The 26,659-nt window shown below is 46.6% G+C and overlaps 1 protein-coding gene across 1 annotated transcript; it reads right to left on the bottom strand.

Annotated features, from left to right (window-relative positions):
* Positions 1 to 4,749: 4,749 nt before the first annotated feature.
* PLA2G4D (phospholipase A2 group IVD) lies at positions 4,750 to 26,459 on the bottom strand. Its single transcript, XM_039888423.1, has 20 exons — positions 26,349 to 26,459; positions 21,970 to 22,042; positions 21,620 to 21,756; positions 20,907 to 21,038; positions 20,132 to 20,172; positions 19,720 to 19,762; positions 17,780 to 17,864; positions 17,320 to 17,462; positions 16,360 to 16,470; positions 16,205 to 16,242; positions 15,887 to 16,022; positions 15,430 to 15,566; positions 14,033 to 14,255; positions 8,661 to 8,778; positions 8,106 to 8,243; positions 7,760 to 7,867; positions 7,423 to 7,614; positions 6,977 to 7,140; positions 6,227 to 6,413; positions 4,750 to 5,096 (listed from the first exon to the last, which is right to left on the bottom strand). The coding sequence occupies exons 1-20, from the start codon at positions 26,391 to 26,393 to the stop codon at positions 4,870 to 4,872; spliced, it is 2,478 nt and encodes an 825-aa protein (XP_039744357.1). The 5' UTR covers positions 26,394 to 26,459; the 3' UTR covers positions 4,750 to 4,869.
* Positions 26,460 to 26,659: the final 200 nt, after the last annotated feature.

Genomic DNA, 26,659 nt, shown 5'->3' with positions numbered 1-26,659 from the left:
AATCATCTATCGTAGGACACTTCAGTTGCTTCCATGTCCTGGCCACTGTGAATAATGCCACTATGAACATCAGTGTGCAAATATCCTTTCGAATATGAGTTTTCAAGTCTTTGGAGTAAATACTCCATAGGCGGATTGCTGAATCATATGGTAGGTCAGTTTTTTTGAGGAACCTTCATACTGCTTTCCATAGTGGCTATACCAATTTGCAGTCCCACCAGCACTGCATGAGGGTTCCTATTTCTTACATCCTCTCCAACATTTGTTATTGCTTGTCCTGTTGATTATAGTCATTCTAACAAGTGTGAGATGGTATCTCATTGTGGTTTTGATTTGCATTTCCCTAACAGCTAGCGAAGTTGAGCATCTTTTCATATATTTGTTGGCCATTTGTATGTCCTCTAGGGAGAAGTGTCTGTTCAGGTCCTCTGCCCATTTTTGATTGGATTGTTTTTTGTTGTTATTGAGTTGTATGAATTCTTTGTATATTTTGGTTATTAGGCCCTTTTTGGAGGTGTTGCTCGCAAATATATTTTCCCATTCGGATAGTTCTCTCTTTACCTTGTTGATGATTTCTTTTGCTAAGCAGACGCTTTTTAGTTTGATTTAGTCCCATTTATTTATTTTTGCTCTTACTTTCCTTGCCTTTGAGGTCAAATTCATAAAATCCTCTTTAAGTCCAAGGTCCTTGAGTTTTCATTCCTATGTTTTCTTCTATGTATTTTATTGTTTCAGGTCTTGTATTCAAGTCCTTAATCCATTTTGAGTTAATTTTGGTGTGTGATGATAGACAACAGTCTAGTTTCATTCTTTTACAGGTGGCTTTCCAGTTTTCTCAGCGCCACTTATTGAAGAGGCTTTCTTTTCTCACTGTATGTTTTTGGCGCTTTTGTTGAAAACTATTTGCCCATATAAATATGGGTTTATTTTTGGACTCTCAATTCTATTCCACTTGTCCATGTGTCTATTTTTCTGTTAATACCATGCCATTTTGATTACTGTCACTTTGTAGTATAATTTGAAGTCGGGCAGAGTGGTGCCTCCAGCCTCATTCTTTTTTCTCAGGATGGCTTTGGCAATTAGGGGTCTTTTGTGCTTCCATACGAATCTGATGACTTTTTGTTCTATTTCTTTAAAAAGTGCTGATGGGATTTTGATGGGGATTGCATTAAATCTGTATAATGCTTTAGGTAATATGGTCATTTTAACTATGTTAATTCTTCCAACCCAAGAATACAGAATATCTTTCCATTTCTTTGTATCTTCTTCAATTTCTTTTAATAGGGTCTTATAGTTTTCATTATATAGGTCCTTCACATGTTTTGTTAGATTTATTCCTAGCTATTTTTTGTTGTTGTTGTTGCAATTGCAAAAGGAATTATTTTTTCCACTTCCTTTTCTGACGTTTTGTTATTAGAGTATAGGAATGCTATGGATTTTTGAATGTTGGTTTTGTATCCAGAGACTTGACTGTATTTGCTTATTATTTCTAGTAGTGTTCTTGTGGAGTCGTTAGGGTTTTCTATATAGAGAATCATGTCATCCGCAGATAGTGACAGTTTGACTTCTTTGTTTCCTATTTGAATGCCTTTTATATCTTTCTCTTGTCTGATTGCACTCACTAGGATCTCCGATGTTATATTGAATAAGAGTGGCCATAGTGGACAACCTTGCTTTGTTCTTGACCTTAGAGGGAAAATTTTTAGTTTTTCACCATTAAGTATAATGTTGGCTGAGGGCTTGTCGCATATTCAGCCCTGAGTTTCATCATTGATAAAATGGGGATAATAATTCTATTGAATATTTGGGCAGCTGTGAGAATTAAGGGAAATAATGTAAAATGCCTGGCATAAAATAAAACACAAGTCATGTAAAATAACAAGAAATATATATATTTGTCTCTGTTCCTGGTTCTTGACACAGAGCTCCTAAAGCTCTCGTAAATAGGGGTGCTAGGAGATCATTTCTTCTGATATTTACTCTTTAATTGCAGTTCCTGACACAGAGATACTAAGGCCTTCGTAATTTCCTGCATGATAGGAGCATATGACACCGAGCTCTGTGGAATTTCTTGGGTGATAGGGCTATCTTTTGTTCTAATGAGATGACTCTTGGTGGGCTTCTGTTTGGGGACTGGTCACCAGAAAGACCAAACCATAATTAGAAGCTTGGAACTTTCAGCCCTATTCCCCATTCTCTGGAGGGAGAAGAAGGGCTGGAAATGCAGCTAATAATCAAGCATGCATATGTGATAAAGTCTCCATAAAAATCTCAGTAGTGTGAGGTTCATGGAGCTTCCTTCCAGGTTGGTGAACACATCTATACCAGGAGGGTGACATACCCCAACTCCATGGGACAGAAGCTCCTGTACTTGGGACCCTTCCAGACCTCCCTCTATGTACCTCTTCATCTGACTGTCCATCTGTATCCTTTATCATGTCCTTTAATAAACTGGTAAACATCAGTTTTTGAGTTTTCTGAGCCATTCTAGCAAATTATTAAACCCAACGAGGAGATTGTGGGAACCCCAATTTATAGCCAGTTAGTCAGAAGAATAGATGACGACCTGGGACTTGCGATTGGCACCTGAAGACAGTCTTTTAAGATTGCTCCCTGATCTCATGGAATCTGATGTTAACTCCAGGTATGTGATGTCAGAATTAAATTGAATTAGAGGACATCCAGTTGGTGTCACAGAAAATTGCTTGGTGTGGGAGAACAACCCACTTGTTTGGTGACCGGAGGTGTCAGATGTGTTCTGTGTGAGTAGTAAAAGAGAAACTCAAGAGTACTTTTTCCTACACAAACCAGTAGATACCATCATCAACATCATTGACAAATAAGAGTTTGTGATAAAATGGAGAAATTGCAGGATTAAAATAAAGCCAAGTACATAAGAGGCAGAGGGAAGAGGGTTCTGAGGAGAGGTCATCAGATGAGGGCAATCCCAGAGCTAGAGTCTGTCACTATGACACTTATCTGGAGCTAGGGCAGCTATAGTTGTGAGGTGTGTGTATGTCCATTTGAGTGTGGGAGGTCTTAAATACATAAAAAGCAATACATGAAAAGAATTATATCTCATGACCAAGTGGGATTTATCCCAGGAGTGCATCCAAAATCAATTATTGCAACATAGCACATTAATAGAATAAAGAAAAAAAACTACATGATTATGTCCAGAGACATACAAAAAAGCATTTGACAAAATAACACACTTTTCATGACAAAAACACTCAACAAACTAGGAATAGAAGGAGACTTCCTCAACCTGATAAAAGCATCTAAGAGAAACCACAGCTAATGTTGTACTTAATGGTTCCAGATTAAATGCTTTCCTTTCAATATTAGGCACAAGATAAGGATGTCTGCTCTTGTCACTTCTACTCAACATTATACTGGAGGTTCTAGTCAGAGCAAGAAAAAGAAATAAAAGGCATTCAGGTCAGAAAGGATGAAATAAAACCATTTCTATTTGCAGGTGACATGATCTTATATGTAGAAAATTCTAAGTAGTCAAAAAAACTATTAGAGATAATAAATAAGTTCAGCAAGATTACAGAGTGCAAGATCAATACACAGAAATCAATTGTACTTATTTATAATAGCAATGAACAATCCAAACATAAAATTAAGAAAATAACTCAATTTATAATAGCATCAGAGAAAATAAAATATTCAGGAATAAATTTAATCAAAGAAGTTTAAGAGCTGTGCACCGAAAACTACAAAATATTGTTGAAAGAAATTAAAGAAGACCTAAATAAATGGAAAGACATCACATATTCATGAATTAGAAGACTTATAATTGTTAATATACCCCCCAAATTCATCTACAAATTCAGTTCAATCTCCACCAAAATCTCAGCTGTCTTCTTTGCACAAATTGGCAAGCTAATCTTAATATTCATATGAAAATTCAATCTTGAAAAGGAAGAACAAAGTTGGAAGATTGATACTTGCTGAATTCAAAACTTAGTATAAAGCTGTAGTAATCAAGACAGTGTGCAATCAGCATAAGGACAGACAAATAGATCAATGAAATAGAACCAGAATCTGGAAATAAACCCTCACGTTTACAGCTAATTGATTTTCAACGAGGTGTTAAGACAATTAAATGGGAGAAAGAGCAGAATTTTCAACAAATGATGTTGCAATAACTAAATATACCCCTCAAAAGAAGGAAGTCAAACCCCTACTTCACACAGGATACAAAAGTTAACTCGATGGATCAAGGACAGAGATATAAGAGCTAAAACACTATTAGAAGAAAACATGGGGGCAAATCTTCATGACCTTAGATTAGGCAATGGTTTCTTAAAATATGACAACAAAAGCACAAGCACCAAAGAAAACGTAGATCAACTGGGCATCATTAAAATTTAAAAAACTGTGCTTCAAAGGATATCATCAACAAAGTAAAAAGACAACCCGCAGATGTGGAGAAAAACTCTGCAAATCATACTTTGAACCAGGGATTTGTATGTAGAATAGATTAAGAACTCTTACAACTCAACAATAAAAAGACAAATAATCCAATTAAAATGGGCAAAAGAAGATAGCAGAGTGGCTCGGCAGAAGCGTGCTGGGCCCATAAAATGGGTGAAAGATCTGAATAAACATGTTTCTAAAGATAAACAGAAGGCCAATAAGTACGTGAAAAGATTCTTAACATCATTAGTTGTTAGGGAAATGCTTAGGAGATACCACTTCATACCCACTAGGATGGTTACGATAAAAAAGATAGGCAATAACAAGCATGGGAAGGTATAGAGAAACTGGGCCCTCGTACAATGCTGACAGGAGTTTAAAACAGTGCAGCTGCTTTGGAAAACAATCTGGCCCTCAGGGTGCTGGGGCCCCTGAGCAGCCTCAAGTTTGGGCCCTTGGAAGCCTGGCCCCCAGGGTCCGGCGCTTCAGAGCCATCCTCAAGGCCTGCAGAATGGAGCCCTGGCTATTCTGGACATTGTAATCACTGAGTTGCACCAGGCGGTCAAAGTCTTCCTCCTTGTAGGTCGTGCTGAACAGGGAATAGGGTGAGGTGGCCGGATTCAGATCCACCTGGCCGTCCGGGAGCTCTGCAGGGCTGCGCTGGACACCTGCCCAGGGGTGGGAGGGAGTTAGCAGCAAGATCCAGAGGCCTCCACAGCTGGAGCTAAGCCTTGCAGGTGGGCACAGGGGTGGGCTGCTCCCAACTAAAGGGGCTCTTCGCTTCTCTCCCAGCCCTCTGTGTCCTTTGCCCAGAAATATGTGTGGAAAATAGGATACTATTTAGAGATATGAAGAGTTTGCTGCTCCCCGATTCCCTCGTAGGATTATACTTCCTCCACTATTCAGGCAACCTCTATATTACCTTCACGGGTAAAGTGGAAAAAGCCAGAACAACAAAGTTGCTTAGGTTAGTGAACGGATTCTTAAAACTCATATGGCAACAAGAGATTGAAAAACTAAAGGACTTTTGCTTTGCAATGAACCAGTCTTTGCTAAGAGGATTCCAAGATGTGGGCTGAGCGTGCTGCGAGTAAAGCTGGAAGGTTTGGGACTGTGGCAGGAACTAGAAAGCCAGGAATAATGCACAAGGGCAGAAATTTGTTCTCTTTCTTTCCCACCGAAAGGAGAGAAAAAGTCTGACCAGTTGGTGAAAGGTGAGGATTGGAAGGAATGTGATAAGGCTTTAGATTTCAGGGGTCCCAGATAGAAGCCCAGCTCCCTGAGAAAGGATCCCGGCTTTCTGGATTGGGGGAGGATGATAGAGGCCAACTGAAATCCTAGGTAGGTTTAGGGGACTTTGAGAGAATGGGAACTGGCGCCTCTCTTTCCTGGCTGTCTACCCTGGACAGCCTTTATGAAGTCCTCCAACAACTTAGTGCCTGAGCAGCGGTGGTGATGGCTGCAGAGGGTGACAAAGCAGGAGGTCTCTGGATGCAGAGATTCTCTCACTCTATCCCACAAAACAGGAGAGCAGAGGGGCCCAGGTGTAGCTAGGGGTCAGGGGCAGAGGAGCCTGGGGTCATGACAAAGAGAACAGCCACACAGTGACTTGCAAACAGAGGGCCTCTGCCTGGACATGGGCATCCATGACACATGCCAGGGCACTGCTGTGTCTCAAACTGAGGGAACTAGCCTTAAGACTCTCTCCTCCTCTGCTGGCCACAGGGGCACTGGGCCTAAGGCAGTGTGTCGGAGGGGCCTGGCTGCCAGGCGGTTAAGAAGGGAGAGGCTGCCTCACCGGGTGCTGAGTGGTCCTTGAAGGAGATGTTGACCAGTGGGAAGTGCAATAGGACAGGGGCATCCGGGCAGGTGGGATCTGAGAAGAGGTGGCACTCCTTGGGCTGGCATTGTTCCTGCAGGCTGGGCTCCAAGTCGGGGAAAGGCAGTCCCAGGCCCTGGCAGTACAGCTTGGTCTGTTGCAGCACCTGGAGGGGAAGAGGAACCCAGACCACACCAGCTACTTCCTGGCCATCTCAGGTCAGTACTCTAGAAAATGCTAGGATGGCTCTAACTCAACTGACTGCTCAGTGTCAAGACAACCTGGTTTCTGTTCATGGCCCATTTAAGCTCAGGAGAGGCAAAGGATGCCAGTGGCTTGCAATGCTATTTGGTTAAAATCTATAGGTGGGTACAGACCTGGCACTCTGCCCCATTTATGATTACTATTGCTGGGTTATTCAAGTCCCAGAGCCTAGAGGGCTTCAGTAGGGGACCTAATTCTTTATCACAGCCTTCTACCCTCGTCCCCCAGAGTCTGCAGGGAGTCCCTAGTGGGATGGATGTGGACAGGCCAGGTCTATTCCCTGCACTTGACCAGCTGTTCCTCTTGGGTTGGGCATGGCAAACTTCCTCCCTGTCCACTTGTCCTGGGAGCCTGTCACCCCTCCCTTCCCTTGAGGCCCATAGCCCAGTGGCCCTGCTGCTTGTCCCCGGAGCTCAATCTGGTTGAGCAGAAATTCTGGAGATCTCATGGTGTGATCAGAGGCACCTCAAAAGGCCTCTGGGAATAGTCGAAGGAGAGTATAAGGTCCAGCCTGCGGCCTGGCCGGAGCATGGAGGGACAGCTGGTGTTGAGAAAGTGGCCGGCATCCACCAGGCAGAGATGGGGCTCCTGCGGGGTCAGCTGGCCAGGGATGGAGTCTAGCTGGCTGTCTGATGGGGGAGACAGAGATAGTCAGAGGCAGCCACTCCACCATAGATCACCCACGCACCCCATCCCCTTCCCCTTCATACTGCATTTGACTCCACACCCCCTTCTCACCCCTCTGGTGTCACTCCCTGGATACACATGACAGCCCTATCGAAGACCTTCCTTATGCCATACCCCAGAAGTGGATGCCATGCCTTCCAAGGCCTCTGCCAGTCTCAGCCATAGTCTATCTCCACCCAGGAGCCCAACCTTGTTATCTGGGGACATACGGCAGTGGCCCTTACCTGCCCAGATAGAGAAATCTTTCTGGTTGCAGTAGTCCTGGTGCAGCTGAAGGCCCTGGAGGAAGTTGGAGCTGTGCTGGTAGAGTGGCCTGTCTGTCAGGAAGCCCTTAAATGCCTGGGCCAGTGCAGTTCCAGGCTGTAGCCACAAGGCCTCCAGCCATGAGGAAGTCTTTGAGGAGGCAGGGGACTTCTCTGGGCCCAGAGAAACAGACATGGATCCAGTGAGGGGCCTGGAAGTGCTTTGCCTTGCCTCCCCCTAACAGCCCCACCATCGCCGCTGGCATATAAAGAGGAAGCGGCCTCATCCTGGGCTCACCTTGCTGCCTCCCTTTCCTACCTAGGTTCCTGATCTTGTCCTTGATGTGTTGCTTCCAGGCGTCATCAGAGCTGGTGAGGTCATACCAGGCTTCCAGCAAGTTCAGGGAGAAAATGTTGCTCCAGATACCTGAAGGCCAAACCCTCAGGCCTCAGGGCCCTGCCTTCCACTGCCTGGAAGCCGGTGGCCCCCAACCCTGGGTCCAGGTGGAAACTAAGAAGGGGAGTAGGCTACCTCTGTCATGGTTCTTCCCCAGAGCCCAACTTCCGCCCTCACCGGGGCTTCTGCCAGACTTGAGTATAGGAGTCATGTCATCAGAGACACCTGGCCTGGGACTGGCCAGGGCTTCAGGGTGACCACCTCTCACCTTCTAGAAAGCAGATCCGGGACTCTGGGATCCTCTTCATCAGCCGCCCCATGAAGAACTCGGAGCCAAAGAGCTCAGAAGGGACAAAGGCTCCATACTTCAGGAACCCGACCTCATAAGGGGAGAACTCAACCCACTCTAAGGGGCAGGAGAGAGAGGAAGAAATGAGAGAAGAGTGAGCAGGCGGAGCCACAGCTCTGACGAGGACTGAAGATGCTGCCTCCTGCACCCCCTGCAAGCCTCAGCCTCCCCGCTGCCTGGCTGGCTCCTGGCTGGGCTGCCACTCACCCAGCTCCTTGATCACATCCTCCCGGTCCTCCAGTCCCCTTCTCCTACCTTCCCACCCCCAGCCCACATCCAGAACAGTGAGCCTCCACTGTCTGGCATATCAGCCCACGAGAATAGCCACTCTTCCAGCAGTCTGGGCCATCTGTGCAGGAGTTTCCCATTTGAATTCTCTGGAGACCTGCAAGGTGCAGAGGTGTGAGTGTGTGCATGTGTGCATGTGTGCGTGTGTGTATTACATGGTAGAGTGCACAGGACTGAGGACTATACCCTTGAAGTCGAAAGTCTTCAGGTTGTTCTCTTTGACATTGAGGCTCAAGTAGAGGGGCAGAGGGTTCTGGCCCTGCTCCAGTGCAGCTCTCTGTCCCGAAAGCTTCTGATCCATCACCTGTGGTGGGGGCATGAGGGCCTAAGTGAAGCTGAGAGTGTCCTGAAGGCAGCAACTCTACCAGGACAGGGGTGGGGAAGGGGCACGGGCTGGGGGTGGGGCAGCAGCTCCCCCACTATGATCTCAGTGGCATGGGTGGGTATACACATTCAGTTTCTCCTCCTGCCCCCGATGTTCTAACCAGCCCCATATGCAGATTTGCCACGTAGGGCTATGAAGGTTGTGCACTACAAATCTCCATAGAGTGCCATTCATAAAGACTGCGATGCTGACAGTGACACCCCATCCCTGCATCTTGTGGTGTCAGTGGCCCCATCTTCATGGGTCGAAGGGTGGATTGGATGGGGACCCTGAAACACAGTCACGAAAGCGCTCACACACACCACACCCTTGCTCATATGCACATGTATTGCTTTCTAGAAAGGACAGAGGAATCCCATGTTCAGTATACATCGTAAACTTTGCCAGGGGATGAGCTGCCCTTTCTAGGTTCAACTTAATGCAGTTCAAGTTTCAGCCCCTCCCAAATGCTTTCCTGACATCCTTGCCTCCTCCTCAGTAGCCCCTTCTTTCCCGCTTTGCACAATGTGAAGTTGTATGCCTTTGTTTATTCTTGTCTTCTGTTTCTAATTTTCTCTTCACTAACACTCTAGGCTCTGTCTTTGATGGCAAGGACTGTGGCTTGCTTTTAGGAGAGTTTCCACAGAACCTCGCTGAATTCTAGGAGCACAGAAAGGTCTTGTTCTATCCTAGGCCAGAGATGCAAACAGGGTTCATTTCAAGCATCAACAAGGTTAATGGTGGTGACTGCTGGAGCCCCACCTGAGAAGGTCTCAGTCTGTTTCTGACAGAGCAATACATGTACCGTGAACACACGATCCCTCTCTTAGGCTCTCTGAGCTGAAAGGCACCTCCCTCAGCAGCTAGACCTAGGGGATTCCCCTCTGCCATATCGGCTCTTATCCTCAGATTTACTTAGAGAGTGTGTAACAACACAAGATTACGGCATCTCTTCTGAGAATCAGCAGATGGCACCTAGGAATTTGCCTTTTTAAAAATCTCCTCAGGTGAGTCTAAGGATCAGCCAGGTGTGTGTCCCAGGATTCTATCCCAGCCTATCCTGCGAAGTCTCCCTCCCACCCATAGCAAATACTCAGCACAGTGGTGTCTTCTCCGTCAACCCTCTGTCTGACACTCGATGAGAGCACACATGTGTCAACCATAGTCATCTTCTCCCCCATTTCTTCAGTGACACGCAATAGGAAATCCGCGGGAAAATCCCCCGATATGGATCGAGCCTCAGGCACTGATGATTTGTCATATCTACAAGTCAGTCCCGTAGGTGTGAATGTGTGTTTGTGTTGAGAAGGGAGGGGGCTTGATTATTACCAGCAATTTCCCTTCTCTAAGTCTTGTTTGCCTGGTTATGAATATGATGAGAGGATATGTGTTCTTTTACAACAGATGCACAATTTCTGCCCTGGGGCAAGGTTTAGAAAAGGATCAGCAGACCCTTCCATTGACTGAAACTGGATTCCTTTTCCTTTGTAGCAGGCAAGCCTCTGGGGTTGAAGCCCCCCCAGTTGCCAAATGAGGATCCCCAACCTTGCAGAACACCACTCTGATGACTCCATTATTTTTAAATTGGGATTCCTCTGTCCTTTCTAGAAAGCAATACATGTGCATATGAGCAAGGGTGTGGTGTGTGTGAGTGCTTTCGTGACTGTGTTTCAAGGTCCACATCCAATCCACCCTTCGACCCATGAAGATGGGGCCACTGACACCACAAGATGCAGGGATGGGGTGTCACTGTCAGCATCGCAGTCTTTATGTACAAGGTTTCCAGAGTTGAAGAAAAACAACTCTGGAAAAGACAAGAGAAAAACTATGAATTTCTCCTTGAGGAATGGTGAGCAGCTTCTAAGCAGTTCAGTGTTTGCCCACAAAAGATTAAAGAAAAAAGTTTCAAAGAGATAGTTTGAGGAGCACTGATTATAACTGCTGTATTTTACATATGGAGTTTTACAGAAACCAAAGCAGCATTATAGAAGTATGTGAACTAATAAAGTTGTTCAGAGTAAAATTTAAGGTATAATATTTTTCTAATAATACTTAACATCAATGAAATTGTGAATTGTTATAGAGTTATATTTTCTGGCATTTTAAAATGACTTTTGGTACTGCAGGTTAGTATAGTACAGAGATACTTATTTTTATTTAAAGACTTAAATTTGAAATCAACACTAAATTTGTTTGAATAAAGAATTATTTTTAAAAGTATATAGTTAATTTTAGCTTTAAGAGATGAAGCATGATAACTGTGGAAAAAGAAACAATATTTGAGAAGTTTTCCTACTGGGACAAATTTTTAAAACCTCATGGGTGCTCATTTTTTAGAATATATTGTTCACATAATAATTTTTATTCTTGTAAACAAAGAAGAACTAATTAAGTTTGTCTTTTAAAAAAATTACTATAAACCTTGTACATAAAATCACGCATTAAGTCATTACTAGGGGATAAAATGGTAATTAAAATCTTCTTTATAGCCTGGGATCAAACTGCATTTTCTAGCACCTCGTAAAATGAATTGTTAAGACAATCTTCTCCCAATCTATAGTACATAATTACTGCCACCAGCAGAAAAGTTAGTTAATAACTCACAACACCCTCAAAACTGAACATAAACTTAAACCACAAATCCGAAGAATACATAGGATATATAATAAAATAAAAAGATTTCAAGTAATTATGTTGGTTTTAGATGTGCCATTTCAATGAAAATCCCAACATTTATCATAAAACTTGACTAGCTGATTCCATTATACTTACAGAAAAACAAAGGGCCAAAAGTAGCCAAGATCATTCTAAGAAGAACCAAGGTAGCAGATGGGGGTAAATTTGCCCTGTCAGATACCAAGGCTTATTACAAAAGGTAGAGTAGCCATGCCAGCGCGATACTGGCATAGGGACAGGCAGGCCGCTCTACCAGCACATTCAGCCCCATCAGAATGAAACGGAGAGTTCAGGAAGAGGCCCATGAATATACGAAAGCTGACATATGACAGAAGTATCAACACAGTGGAGGGAAAAAAATCAATGAATGATATTGAGAAAGTTTGCTATCCACATAGAAAAAATAAAACTGGATTCCTAATCATATAATACCTGAAGATAAACTCTGGAAAGATTAAAGGTCTAACTGCGAAAAGCAAATCTTTAAAACTTTTATAAGAATACATAGGAAGATATTTTATAAGTTTAGACAAAGGAAATATTTTTTAAGACCTTAAAAGCATATGTGATAAAGGAAAAAAATAATACATTTGATTATATTAAAATTATGCATCAAAATCTATTAAAACTGTTAAGGATTAACATCCAGAATACATAAAGAATTCCTACAAAATAATATAAAAAGATGAATTAAATAAAAAAAAATGGCAAAGGATTTGAATAGGTAATCCATGGAAGAGGAAGTCCCAAAGACAAATATACTTGAAAGTATAATCAGTCTTACTAAAAATCAAGGAAAAGGAAAATTACAATAAAATTTTACACCGATAAAATCAAGGAAAAGGAAAATTACAATTAAAATGTTACACCGATAAAATGAACAAAAATTTAAGTCTGAAGAGCATGTAGAGAAAAGGAATTATGATACACTGATGGTGGGAGTGTGAATTAATACAACCCTTTTGGAGAACGACTGGCCATAGATAGGTAAGTTGAAGGTGTACAAACCCAACATCCTTACAATTCCACTGCTGGGCGTACATTTTCAAGGTGTAGAGAATCTCTAACACATGTGCACAAGGAAATGAATTGTACAAAACCATTTGCATAAATACTGTATTTTTCTTAAGAATACATATTTTTAATAAAGTATACATAAATATAACACAGCATATAATAAAGGTATGTAAAATGTGACATGTATGTGATCATAAACCTAAATTCAGGGAAAGTTTGCTATCTATGTGGAGTTTCTTATGGCAGTGGGAGGGAAATGGGACTGGGGAGGGATCCACTGGGGGCTTTAACTCTTTCTGTAACATCTCATTTCTTAGGCTGGATGGTGAGATCATAAATATTTATTACATTATTCTTTATGCTTTATGCATTTTCTTAGGTCTAAAGATGATCATAATACTTAATAATAAATATTACGATTTTTATCATAAGTATTTTAAAACAAATACATAAAAATAAGAATGGTTGGTAATTTCTAAGTAGCATTGTGCTTACCAGTAAGAATAAAATTTTTTTAAAAAATTCAAAGCAAATTCATTTTGGTTGGTTTGTTTACATGATATTCATTCTTGGTCAAACTCCTGATACCCAAAGATAAGAAAGATAAGAATCTTTTCTCTAATTTATTTCCACTATAAATTATTTCCTCAAATATAGTTCCACTAATAGATTTGATAGTTTACTTTTCGTTATGCATGTTTAAGATACTTTCTGTGTTTTAGTTGTTTCAAATGACTTAAACTTTGTTCAGATAATTATATATGGTAAAACAATAGTGTGAAAAAAGTCACTTATCTTAAAATTGTATCAGTTAATGAAAGATTCAGCAGTTAACTTACTAAGCTTTCCCTAAAGAGGCAGTGTATAAAAACTTACATGCTAAATTTTGTCCTAATGGTATTAGGATAATAGTAAAGAAATATAGTTAACACTAATGCTTACTGTATGCCAAGGTACCATTGAGTGTTCACAACAACTCCATGAGGTAAGTATCATTCTCATTCCCATTGTACAGATGACAAAACTGATAGGCACAGAGAAGTTAAGTGACTTGCCTAAAGACACATATCTAGTAAGAGGCACAGGGATTAGAACCCAGAGAATCTGGCTCCAGAGCCTGTGCTTTTAACACTACCACGAAAATGAAGAAAAATAATATATTTCATAGTGTAGTATAAATTTTTAACAAAGTAGTTTGAGAAATCTCACTGATTTAGTGCAAAAGCTTTGTTTGCTTAACTGATTTTGTCATTGACTTGTCCCTAGCTCTTGGGAGACCCAGAAACTTCAGTTTCATGGTAATTAATTGAAGAATAGCCTGACTCAAAAAAGGCAGCATCCCAAACCCAGGCAGACACTTAAACACAGTGGTTCCCACATCCGGGCTCTTTTACCCTGAAGGAAATGCGTACTTGCATCAGCTAGCTGAGAGGCCACCCCAGCCCCGCCCTTGCACTCACGCTCCACCCCTCAGGCGCAGGCGCAGGCGCAGGCTCCTTACCTGACTGTGCAGCATGGACTCTAGCACCAGAGCCCACAGGTCCACGAAGGTCGTGGGGTGGCCCTGCTCCGCCCGCAGCTCCAGCTCCCTGCGGTAGTTTGCCAGACGCTCTGGGGAGAAGGTCTCCAGCTTGCTCTTGATGAGGTGTTCCCGGGCATATTGAATGGGTCTCTCGAGGTCCTTCTGTGACCACTCAGGGTCCGCATATAGTTGGGTCATTGTCCTGGGAGAACAAAGGGACAGTATAGTGGGCTGGGAGGCTCAGTGTGGGTGGCTGAGACTCCTCATCCCCACCCTCATCTTCTCCCAGCGTGTGGGTTCTCCCACCAAAGCCATGCCTGTCTGGACAGTGTCTCAGGGCTTTCCCTCCTTCTAGGTGAGCACTATCCGACATAAATGTAGTACGAGCCACATATATAATTTAAAATTTCCTAATAACCACACTTAAAATTGTAAAAAGATCAGTAAAAATTAAGTTTAACAATATATTTAATTTAATATATCCGCAAATCATTATTTCAACAAGTAATCAATATAAAAATTAACATAGTTTATATATTTTTCAAACTCTTCAAAATTCACTGTGTATTTTACATTTTTATAAAACATCTAAATTTGGACTAGCCAAATTTTGAGTGGCCAATAACCACATGTGACTAGCAGCTACTGTATTGTGCAGCACAGCTTTGGACCCTGCTCACATCTTCACAGGTCTGTCCCGAAGCCCCTTTGAGACTGCTTGTTAACAGCTGTCACCTAAACTCCTGAGTTTACTCCTATTTTACTCTTTTAAAGTCACATTTCAATAAGACTCAAGAGAATGAATCTCCAACAGTGAAAAGTCCCACCTTATTATAGGCAGGGTGGAGTGTAGGGAGACGATACTGTCTTTAGGTAAAATAGCATCTCTTGACCTCAATTTCCTCATCTATACAATAGGGACAATAATAGAAACTACCCTAGAGAGTACTGTGAGGATTAAATGAGGTCATATCAAAGAAAAAAGAGCTACCAATTTGGACTTCCCGGCATATTTCAGATACGTTAAGTGTTTAACTTGGCCTGTCCCACTCCAGTCCAATGGAGGATGTGCTATTATTACCCTTATTTTGGAGATGAGTCAACTGAGAATCAGAGGAAATAAATTGGTCAAGGTCACCCAGTCAGAAAGTGGCGTTGTGGAGACTCAAACCCAGCTCCTTCTGACTCAGCTGCCTCTTCAGTAGCATGGAGTGGACATTCTGTAATGCCTCACTCATGTCTGTTTCCTCCCTTTCGAGAAAGCCACTGGCACCCATCAGACCATAGTGCTCATGCCCACTTGGCTTCCCCATGTAGAGGGTCCCTCTGATGTCCACTCCACTCGCCGCTGCTTGTCCAGTCCCCAGGGCCCTCACCATGTAGCTCCCGAGATGCCACTGAAATAGGTCACACAGTCCAGGAGTCCCAGCTTTTTCAGGGCCAACAGATGGCCGTAGAGAGAAGTCATGGCCCGGGCACCTCCACCTGTGGCCATGATGCCCACGACGGGGACCTGGACAGCACAAACACACAGGCTGGCTTCACAAGGACCAGGATAGAGCTGCCTCCTGCCTCCAGAGAAAGGCCTGATGAGTCAGAGTTAGAGCTAGCACCCAGGCCCTCCCCAGGAAGTGATAGCTCTCAGACCTGGACAGAGATCCAAAGGGAGCGAGAACCCCAGAGCTTACCTATGCCCCATTATCTACCCCCGCCCCAACATGCTTACTCCCCATTCTCTGCAGACTGGTGTATCTAGAGAGGATATAGGAATCAGGTACTCTCTTAAGGCCAGTCCAGGGTATTTGCACCCAAATCTCCTTGTATCCCCCAGACCTCGTCCTCCTGCAGGTCTCCGTCCAGCTGCAGGGCCTGCTTCAGGGCTTTGGCCACCACCTGCTTCCTCCTGCTCAGGAAGGCCTGCTCCTCCGCACACAGATCAAAGCCCAGGCGAACAGCCAGCTCCTTCTGGCTGGGGTGGTGGAGGATCCAAGGGTCAGGGGGCACCTGCCGAGCTCAGCCACTGGCTGGTCAAGCCCACAGTAGCTGCCAAATAACCTCTTTGCTCCCAACCTCAAGGACCACTCTTTCCATAGCATTCTCTTGCCCCATGACCATCCCCCACTGTCCCCCACAGATATGAATGTCCCTTACCAGCCCTCAGCCTTGAGCTGTAGCCTCACTCCTGGGGCCTGAAATCAAAGCAAGAGACTTCACTCAGAATGAGGCGAATGTGGACACCCCCTGGGAACCTCGAGCTCCCCAATCTTTTTTTCACTGGTGCTTCTTATCCAGTTGAGGCCACTCACATTCGTAGCAGGAACATCAATGGTCATCTCCTTCCCCACGACCAAGGACTTCAGGGGCACAGTGAGGTGCCCAGCTGAACTATCTGAGTTCCAGTCATTGCTTTTGGAGCTCTGGAGAGAAACATTCATTCATTCATCCATTCAACAAATCTTTACTGAGTATCTAGACAACGATCCAGACAGACACAGTACCTCCCTGATAATACAAAAATAATCTCAATATTTAAATGATTAAAATTATAATAATTATAATACTAATCATTACAAAAATAATAGCTAATATTTATTTAGTGTAATAATAGCTAATATTTATTTATTATTCTAACCGAATCGTGTGTATGAATTTATAAAGAATTTATAAAGAAAGAGGTAATGAACTGATGTTAGTAAGTGTTGTAAAGGAAATAAGCAGTGTAATGAGATAGAATAACCAGAGGTGGGGTGTATGGGATCCATTTAAGATGGGGGGATCAAGGGGGGTCCCTCTGAAGAGATGCCACTGAGCTGAGATCTTTAACAGGAGGAGGAAGACAAGGAGGCAGCCTCGGAAGGAGCCAGAGAAGGGCAGGGAAAGAACTTGGCATGCTGGAAAAGCAAGAAGAGATGAGTATAACTGGAGCATCACAAGGCAGAGCCTGGACCAAAATGAGGCAGGAGAGGTGGACAGGGTCCAGGCTGTGCAGGGCCTGTGGGCACAGACATGGGATTTTATTCTAAGAGCATCACTGGAGGAGCCATTAAAGGGTTCAGACAAAGATAGACATAGTGTCGCAGCCCCTCATGCCCACCCCAGGCCCTGGTGATCCTCTCTGTCTGCCGAGGGCATGGTGTCTAACTGGAGGAGGCTGACAAGGCCACGGGAACCTGGCCTTGGCAGGGGGTAGGCCAGGGAGGGGCCTGCAGCAGCTGGAGCCGGCCCCAGGCTGGGGTTGGTGGGAGAGCTCCAGAGCCAAGACTCACCCTCAGATGCCCACTCAGCTCTGCCTCTTGAGCCTCCATGTAGTGAAAGCGGAAGGCAGAGGCTGTGCTCAGGGCAGATGTCTGTGTGTCCTCATATGACCCCTTTAGCACCAGCTCTAACTCCGGCGCCAGCTTGTCCTGATCTAAGGAGAGAGTGGGCATGAGGGGAACAAGAGCCCCAGGAAGGACCTGAGAAACCGAAAGTACTTCCAGGACATGGTCAAGGCCTAAGTGGCTGGACCATGGCAAACAGGATTCTGGAAAGGGCCTTCCACAGCCTGCCCCCCAACCCTGTGACATGCCCTCCCCCAGGTCAGGGGGACCCACCTGCCCAGAGGAGACCTGTGGCCCTTGTGCTGTGTGGACAAGAAGGAAGAGGCAAGCTCTGCCCTGCTGTTCACCTCTTGGTGGGCTTCCCAGACACCCCTGTTCACCCCCACATTCCAGGCAAAGGCCAGACCTGGTTCTGAGGAGGTCTCACTTGCTACCACAGCTGTGCTCCCCGTGCTCTCCAGACGGACATCTAGGCATGACAGCTCCCGCGCCTGGGGCAGACCACATCATGGGCAGGGGGCTCTGCTGGGTAAGCTGAGGTCCCTTCAGCCTCACCCATCGAGCCCCGCTGTCCCAAATCCACCACACATAGAACAAAAAGCAGGGTCCAGAGTGGGACTGGATGAAGAAACCCCTCACCCCACCTCTGATCCGCTGTAACTGCTAAGCCAGATGCCCTGGAACAGCCAAGAAAGCCCCATCTCTACCCACTCCAAGCTGTCCTACATTCGCCTACAAACTTTTGGACTCTCTGAAGGCCCCCCAGCTCTCAGGCACAGTTCATTCTTCTCTCTTTCTCTACAGCCTCAACCTGGAGGATGCATTCTACTGCAACTGCTCCCAAAGAGTATTATATAACCCAGTGGTTCCCAACCTTTTTGGCACCAGGGACTGGTGCTCCTATGAGAATCTAATGCCTGATGATCTGAAGTGGAGCTGAGGTGGTGATGCTAGCGCTGGGGAGCGGCTGCAAATACAGATGAAAGCTTTGCTTGCTCACTCGCCGCTCACCTCCTGCCGTGCGGCCTGGTTCCTAACAGGCCACGTACTGGTACCGTGCTCAGCCACGGGGGTTGGAGATCCCTGATGTAAACCACTGGTCTACAGGATGATGTAATAGATCAGAGAAACCTTTAAAATTTTAGCAACCAGAGTATCTCCTGATTGTCCTCCAATTAACCGATTTGCCAAATGAGCCTGCTGCATTCGCTCTGTAATGCATGCCAGCTGATGCCTGCAGCCCAATGAACTCTTGCTTCTAACCCTTTTCCAGTAGAACTGCTGAGTCCATCGACGTACCACTGGTATCCATCGCCTCAGAGGAGAGGCAGCAGCCACAGGTATGGCTATCTTAATGTATACAGGCATGCCTCAGAGATATTGTGGGTTCAGTTTCAGGCCACCACAATAAAGTGAGTATCGCAAGAAAGGGAGTTGTAATCTTTTTTGCTGGTGGAATGTCTTGCCTTCAATTTGTAAAAAATGCAGCACCAGTGAAGTGCAGTAGAGCAAAGCACAGTAAAACAAGGTATGAATGTATTTGAAAAACTAATACTAAAAAAACAAAACAAAACAAAACAAAAAACAACTAATACTAGCCCTTGAAATAGGCATTTGCAGGATCCTGAGGTGGTGCCTTGTTCAATTAGGGGCTCTAGGTGCTTTACCTCACTCTAGGCACGCCCGGCTCTGCTCCCAGGCCAGCTTCTGGTCAGAGACCACACTTTGAATAGAAAGTTTTTAATGCAGGTTTCACCACCTTGTGCCCATTCCAGTCTACTGCAGCTTCGGGAGCTTGCTGTGTTTTAGGAGAGCTGACCAGGACGCTCCACTATGTCAAGGAAGAGCTGACTGATCCCCTGAACCCATCCCGAAGCCTCCGTATTGATAGCACACCAGCCTGGAAACTCTCTCTGAGCCTCAGTCACCTCGATATTGACAACCTGAGCTTGCCTTGGCCTGCGTGACTTCTTCACCAGGACTTCCTCTTCAAGGGCTGAGAACTATTAGTGCATCACAGGTGACTAAACACATCAGAAAGCACCTCCAGTTCCCCCAATACTCCCTCAACCATAGAGCTTTGGGCTAAAACCTCCTCTCAGCAGTGCCTCAACCTCCCCTCTCTCCATGTTCTCTTTTGCCTCAGACCCCTCCAAGCCCCCAGCCCCTGACCTTAGCCCCAGGTGACCACCTAGCTGAGAGTCCAGAGTGGATTTACCACAAAGCCTTGTCTTTGCTTTGTCTGTTCCAGCCCACACTTGGGGCAGGTGCCCTGCCCTGCCCTATCCCCACCGCAGTGTCCATTCTGGGGCCCATGCCTCAGCTCCCCTTCCCGAGCCTGGTTACCACAAGGACGTTGTTGGTGATGAGGTTTTCTGGGCGATCTGACCTGGAAAAATCAAACCATCCAGAGTATAGCCTCGCAAAGGCAAAAGCTCCCTGTGCTCACCTGCCCGGCTCAGAGCCGAGGTTCCACCCATGGGGGGCGCTCCCTGGGTGATCCCAAGGGTCTCAAAGTCCTGTTCAGGGTGCGGGGAGAAGCTTCTCAAGAGTGAAAGGTGAAGAGAGAGAGGAAGGCAGAGAAAACTTTGACCTCCCTCTCCTCGTTTCTCCACGAAGATTCCCACCATCCAGACTAGCAGAAGCGGGGAGGTAAGAGACGGAATCTCAGCTGGACAGATCAACAGGAAGATCTGGGTCACTGACATTTTCCTAAATAAAGCCTGGGTCTTGAGATACTCCCTGGGATATTACTCACGTTTTTTCCATCAGGAACTCCACGTCCAGTTCCTCCTGTCTCTGGAATTAAAGAAGATGAGCAAGTTGTCAACATTTATATACGTCTTCAGAGTTGACACCATTCTTTTACATTGATTATTTCATCATCTCAAATCTCTAAGGGAGATCTTACAATTCTTCCCATTTTACAGATGAGGAAATTGAGGCTTAGGGACAGATGGGCTACCAGCCCAAGTTGCCACAGCTAGTAAGTGCAGAGAACAGGTCTCTGGCAAGACTGAGGGGGTAACAAGGAGCGCAAGCCAAAGGAGGCTTGAGAATGCCCAGAGCCCATTTCATCTTCCTCTTGAGTGGGATCTGACCCCACAACTGTGCCTTCTCCCACCCCGGCCTTCACCTGCTGGAGAAAGAGCACAGAGACCTTCATAAAGCAGGCCTTAGGCACATGGGACATCATGAGCAGGAGCCACAAATGCTGAAAGGATTAGTTACACTGAGCTGTGTTTTGAGGCACATTAGGAAGTTCTCCACCACCTAACCCCTCCCTCCACACACACACACACACACACACACACACACACACACACACACACACACACACTGTAAGAGTCCACCATTGAATGATTCAGTCTGTTACAGTCAAATTAAGCCTTCTCCTTTCCTATTAGAATGTAAATATCTCTGGGAGGGGTTTGCCTCTTCCTGTGAATGAGTTCAGCCCAGTAGCATCCCAACAGAGGGGAGAAACTGTGCAACTTCCTCAGCCTGGAGCCCCACAGTGACTCTCCACACACCTGGGGACGCAGGGAGAAGGTCTTCCGGAGAAGTTTGCCAGGCAGGACTTCTGAGATGTCATAGAGAAACTGGAAGCAGACATCATCCTCCGTGACTGAGTCCTCATCATAGACGCTCAGCTCCAGAACATTCTAGGGACCCAAGAACAACAACTTAGTGCATTATTTACTCACAGCTGTAGCCCACACCTGTTGAACACTTACTTAATGGTCAGAGCCAGAAAAGATTATGATGCCTCCATACTTTGTACTTCAAAATAAAAATAATGGTAAAACTTAAAAGCAGTAAAAGGAAGCTCAGCAAATTTCCTAATTCCCCCCTGCTAATTTTTGTTTTTATAAAAAATAAAATTATTTCCAGGAATTCTCTCCCCTAACCCCACACCCCTGATTTGCTGGTGCCATATGCACCAGGCACTGCACTGGGAGTGCGTTATCTCATTTAACCTCACCACAACCCAGACCGGGAGGGGATTCTTACTGTTTCCATTTTATAGTTGGGCTTAGAGAGGACCAGCCCCTTGCTGGAGGTCTGGCCCACAGGCAGCTGGTGAGTTCACACATTCTCTCACACATGGCATATCCAAGCTGGGGCACAAAGACACCCCATCCCAGTTTCTCTGACAAAGCCGTGGAGAAAGGTGTGCTCCGCCCCCAAGAACCCTTCCTATGCAGGGTACAGCCTGTCCTCAGGTGGCTGGTCTGATCTTTACCTTGACCTGACTCTGGATTAGGAAACTGAAGGTCTCATTCCACACAGGATTACTGGAGTCGGTGACAGTTTTTGTCTTAAACTTCATTCCAGGTGCAGTTGACAGCTGTAGGACCACGTAAGGGTCTGCCTCGCTCACTGCCAACATCCAGGGAACCATGGTGAAAGAGAATTCCTCACACCCTTCTCCAGGAGCCTTACTAGCTTCCTACCAACCATCCCTCCCGCCCCCCCACCCCCTCCCTGCAGCTACAGTGGGCTGCTCAACCCAGCCCCGAGGCACATATCTGGGCCTTTCCCATTGGATCCAGTCACCCTTGCAGCTGTGGAGCCCAGGAGACAGTTACTCACACATGTCAGCCCAGCCCAGTCCACGAGCCTCCAGCACCCTCACCGTGAGCCGCCAGCAGACAGAGGCCACCCCCTAGAGAGAAATAGCAGATGACCAAGTCCCTCCTGCTCAACCATGAGCCCCACCAATCTGTGCCCAGGTTTCTCCTGAGATGCTTGGTGATGCTGCCAGGTGTTCTGGAACCAAACAGCCTTTGACTACGACTGTCTTTGGGGCCATGGTCCTGGGCTAGAGCAGTCAGGGAATGGCAGACTACCTGGGAGGTGGAATTTATGGGACTCTCCTCTCCTCAGGGACATCGTTGAATAGAGTAGTGGGGAAAGTAGGCAACTGAGGACCAAGGGATGGCCACCACACTGGACATGTCAGTTTGGGGTCAGCCACCCCCAGAGTTCCCAGGGAGGACAGCCCCTTGGTAAAGCATGTGATTCTGCTGCCTAGGGTGCCCCTAGTCCTCTAGACAGGAAGTAGACACATGACTCCAGGGGGGCTGAGCCTTGGGGAGCCCAGAGGTGTGATAGCCACAGGTACTCATCTGCTCTTGGGTGGAAATTAAGAAACTCCAAGAGCATTGAGCTGTTACTGTGAATAGTGGGTGAAAGGTCTTGTGTATTAATGGCTGGCGAGGTCATGTCAGCCCATGGACAATCCCAATGAGGAAGAAGAAGAAACTGAGTGAGAAAAAGCTGGGAGGGACAGAGAAGATGAGCAGAAGAAGGTGGCAGGAGGAAAAGCAGAGGGCAGGTAGGGCATAGCCAAGTCCTGCTGAGGACAGGGCACTAGGGGAGTATCCCCAAACCTCCCACTTGCTGAGGTGCTTGGCACTGCTAGGATCCAGGGGGGCCCCTTGGGTTTCTGTTTTCCTGAGGCCTGGCTGTGTAGCTTTTTCTGGGCACCCTGCACAAGTTTCTTATAATAAGCCCCTATGATCTGTGGCCGAGGCAGCATCACGTCTGTGAGGTAGACATTTGTCATAGCATGGTTGGGAGACAATATGGTGAGGGAACCAAAGCTGCTTCCTGCCTTGCAACTTTCCACAGCCTGTCCCATTTTGGTGCTTGTAATTAGGAAGTCTCTTCTCCTGCCAGGAACAGATTTCTGCTCTTCACAGGTGCTGCCTGCTAGGGTCTGGTTCAGTGTCCACGGGACTTAGCTCTGCACTCTCCACAGAGAGACTTACAGGACAATGGGGCCCAGCAAAGCCACTCAGGATTTGTGCTCCCACCCCTACTCTTCTCCCCTAGGCCCCCGCATCATCCCTCTCCTGTGGCTCCATGCTCAGTGTCCTTGTCACTCCTGTCAGCTTCGTGGCAGAGCACATGTAATCCTCCCATCGAGGCAGACTTGTTTCTCTCCCTTCTTCAGAATTAACTCCAGTGACACCAGCAACACTTCAACTCTATATGCCTTAAACCAGAGGTTGTCATTGGCAGGGATTTACAGAATTCTTAGACACCTGGCTCCATCTACTGCCCGCACTCACTTTCCATCACCACCTGTCACAGAGAGAGTGCTGGCTGGCGTCCTGAGACCCTGCTGGGGGTTGTAGTTGTATTTCAAGGCTCACTAGAAGACAGGAGGAGGGCAGAGGCTGTGCAGGCTCCTCCCATCCTCAGTGCGACTGCCTCAAAGCTGCTCTCAAACCACTTGGGGCTATTAAGAAGTGCCCTCAATTGCTCCCTTGTTAACCAGTCACGCTGCCCAATTTGAGTGTCATTGCCCATTTCTCCCTCCAGTCACTGAGAGCCTCTCCACCTCAGAAAGCCCTGTGACCCCTGGCAGGATATTTTTCCTAGGGTGAAGCCCCATTTCTCTTCACTTCTAGACTATCACTGACACAGAGCACCCAGAGGGTGGGCTCTGACAATAAGTACAACAACTGACAGTCACTGGGGGCAGTAGAGCAGAGTGGTTATGGGCAGGCTATCAGCCAGGTTGTCTGGGTCCAAACCCTGGTCCTCTGCTCACTTGCCATGTGACCCTGGACAAGTCACTAAACTTCTGGGTGCCTCTGTCTCCTCATATGTAGTGGGGTTAATAACAGTATCGACTTCATACAGTGTTCCGAGGCTAAATGTGTTAATGCTATTAGAATGTTTAGCAAAAAAGCAAGCAGCTTCTAGTAATTGCTCTTATTACAATTTATTAAGTGCTCTTTATGTTCTAGGCACTATACTAAGCATATTACATATATGAACTTGATTTATCCTCCCAACAACCTCATAAGATAATACTCTCATTTCCTCTCATTTTATACATGAGGGACTCAAGGCTCAGACATGCTACCATGCCCTAGGTCTCAGAGTTAGTCGGTGACCTTTTTAAGATTCAAACCCAAGTCTTCAAGGCCACCGTTCACAACCCCTGTGCTACGCTACCTTCCCAGGACTTTGCTTCTTTGTAAAAGCATGCAACTTTCCCACACTGCCCTATGGATATCTAGAAACTAGAATTTCATAGATTCGTTTTAGCCGAATATGATTATTGAACCAACATATTAACTAATAGGATTCTCTTCTCCTGAGGGCATTGGGACTTTATCTTCCCTTTTGAAAGATCATCCTACCTGAAATACTGCCTCAATTGATGATTGGCCCTGAACATTCATGGAAAGTTCCTCCGGCAGGGACCCCAGCCCAGCTTCCTATAGGATCATGGGAGAGACCCAGCCACTGTCTCTCCCCTGTGCAGGGACCCTAGGACCTATTCTACCCTCCTCCCCATGGAGAGGATCATGGTAGATGTGGCCCGAGGGAGCTTGAAGGGGCTGAAGTCCCCAGACCAGGGTCCAGAGTATCTGTGACCATGGAGTCTTCAGTAGAAAGAGAAAAATGAGCAGGCCACCTTTCCCTCTGCTGGCACTGAGTGACCATGGTGAGGCAATGAGGAGGTTGGAGAGAGAAGGAGTGGAAGTTGTGGCACAGCCTTGGGCCCTGTACTTCCTGAGTCAGGCTGAGTACAGCAGGCACGTCCCAGAGTCAGTCCTCTAAGCCTGGCCTGTCCTGCCAGCCAAGTTCCTGCTGCCAGAACAGGCTCCGGTTTTCTATTGGAGCAGGAAAGAGCCTGGGTGAGGCCACTGCTAAAGTTCCCTTGCCCCAGGATCTGACATGAAGGCTCGGTGTCAAAGGCTCAGTCTCAGGGACTCAGCCAGCTGTAGGAACATCAGCAGGAGGCGAGGTGCTTCCCAGGTGTGAGGGCAGGCTCGGGCTCTCAGGGTCACTAAACTTTGGGCTTTAGTTTTGCCCCTGAGCTGGGCAAAAGGTAGAAGCAGGCAGAGGGTGGGAGAAGAAGAATGCCCAGCCTTCTCCAGGGAGATGAGGATGAAAGGCTCAGAAACCTCCTAGTTGGATTCTGGGGCTCAGGCTCCTGACAAAGGAGCGGATGGATCCAGGGCTGTCCAGCACCTCCACCGCCCTGCTCCTACAGCTTCGGGTTCCTCACAGACCCCCATCGGGGTATTTCCACCGACGTCTGCCTTGCAGAGTGTCCTCCAGACCTCAGGCTGACACAGACTGGGGCAGCAGGTATTATCCGGCAATCGAGGGTTCCCTCTCTATCTTCCTCAGGATACCCTGGTGTCTGGCCTGCCCCAGGAGAGTCTTCTCCAGGACCACCAGTCTGGAGCAGCGTGCCTGGACCCAACTCAGGCCTGGGTCTCAAGGCCAAGGCTCCAGAAGCCTGGTAAGGTGCAAATGAGATTATGCCTCAGGATGACGAGCTTGGTACACTCAGCTTTTTCATGGCTGATAGGGGTACCAGGGAAGACCTGAGGAGCCATTCTCTCTGGCCTTGGTCCTTGGCAGAGAATGAAAAGTCTGGGCTGTGGGGAAGCCCATGGCAGAGGTGAGGTAAGCAGTTTGTAGGCTTCCCTGGCCTGGTTGCAGCCTCATGGCTCTTGGGCCCAGTAAATAATTGACAGTAGATGCGGATTTGGGCTGGCAGAGCTGCTGAGACACACATGGTGGTCCCTGGGCTCCAGCCAGATCCAGGAAGTCCACTGCCTGCAGTGGTAGGCTGCAGGCCTGGTAGAACTCCTGTGACACACAGCCATTGTGTTCCTTTAATGAGAGGGGAAGGGGCTGTAAAGGGGACTGTGGGCTGGTCACTCATGGTGGAGAGGGGAGGCTCTGGTCTCCTGAACCCTTGTTATTATGAATGCTGATCATCTACTCCACCTACTCCCCATCCCCAAGCACAGACTCCCTCATCCTCTGCCTCCCACCATCAGCCTCTGCCTAGGCAAATACCCCAGTCTGGGACCCAGGTTCTGTTCAGAGACCAGAATCACCTTGGTTTCAGCTGTGTCAAGCTTCTTGGGTTGCGCCCCAGCCCCAGGCCCTGCCCTGAGTGATACCCATGGGCTCGATGACACTATTACCTGATGAGGATGGCCAGGTGGTCCCCTAGATGTCAGTCGCTCCATGCCAACTCTTTCAGCTCTGCTCCAGGCCCAGCTCCGGCTAAGATGCCAGCTCCCTGGCTGGCTGGCAACGACTATTCCAATGGTATGGGACTGACTGGGAATGTGCCAGCCTCTGAGGAGCCATGATCCTATAAACAGGTTGGAGCTCCACCCTCAGGTCACTCCCTTAGCCCAGAACATTCCCTCTTCCCTAAGAGGCTGAGTCAACCAGCATCTCTAGAAACCTCTGGTGGGGCTCCAAAACCGGCAGGTGGAGCACCACTTCC

Source organism: Pteropus medius, unplaced genomic scaffold (assembly GCF_902729225.1).
Source record: "Pteropus medius unplaced genomic scaffold, Ma_sr-lr_union100, whole genome shotgun sequence".
Classification (NCBI taxonomy): Eukaryota; Metazoa; Chordata; class Mammalia; order Chiroptera; family Pteropodidae; genus Pteropus; species Pteropus medius.
This window is presented reverse-complemented; position numbering and strand designations above follow the sequence as displayed.

Bases quoted from the DNA above. Each gene is read 5' to 3' on its own strand.
- PLA2G4D (XM_039888423.1), bottom strand. From the start codon at position 26,393: ATGGAGCGACTGACATCTAGGGGACCACCTGGCCATCCTCATCAG. The intron at 21,039-21,619 runs GTAAAGATCAGA...TTGGGTCCCTAG, and splicing joins TAATCCAGAGTCAGGTCAAG to AATGTTCTGGAGCTGAGCGT. The intron at 20,173-20,906 runs GTGTGTGGAGAG...CTTTAATTCCAG, and splicing joins CCTTCTCCCTGCGTCCCCAG to AGACAGGAGGAACTGGACGT.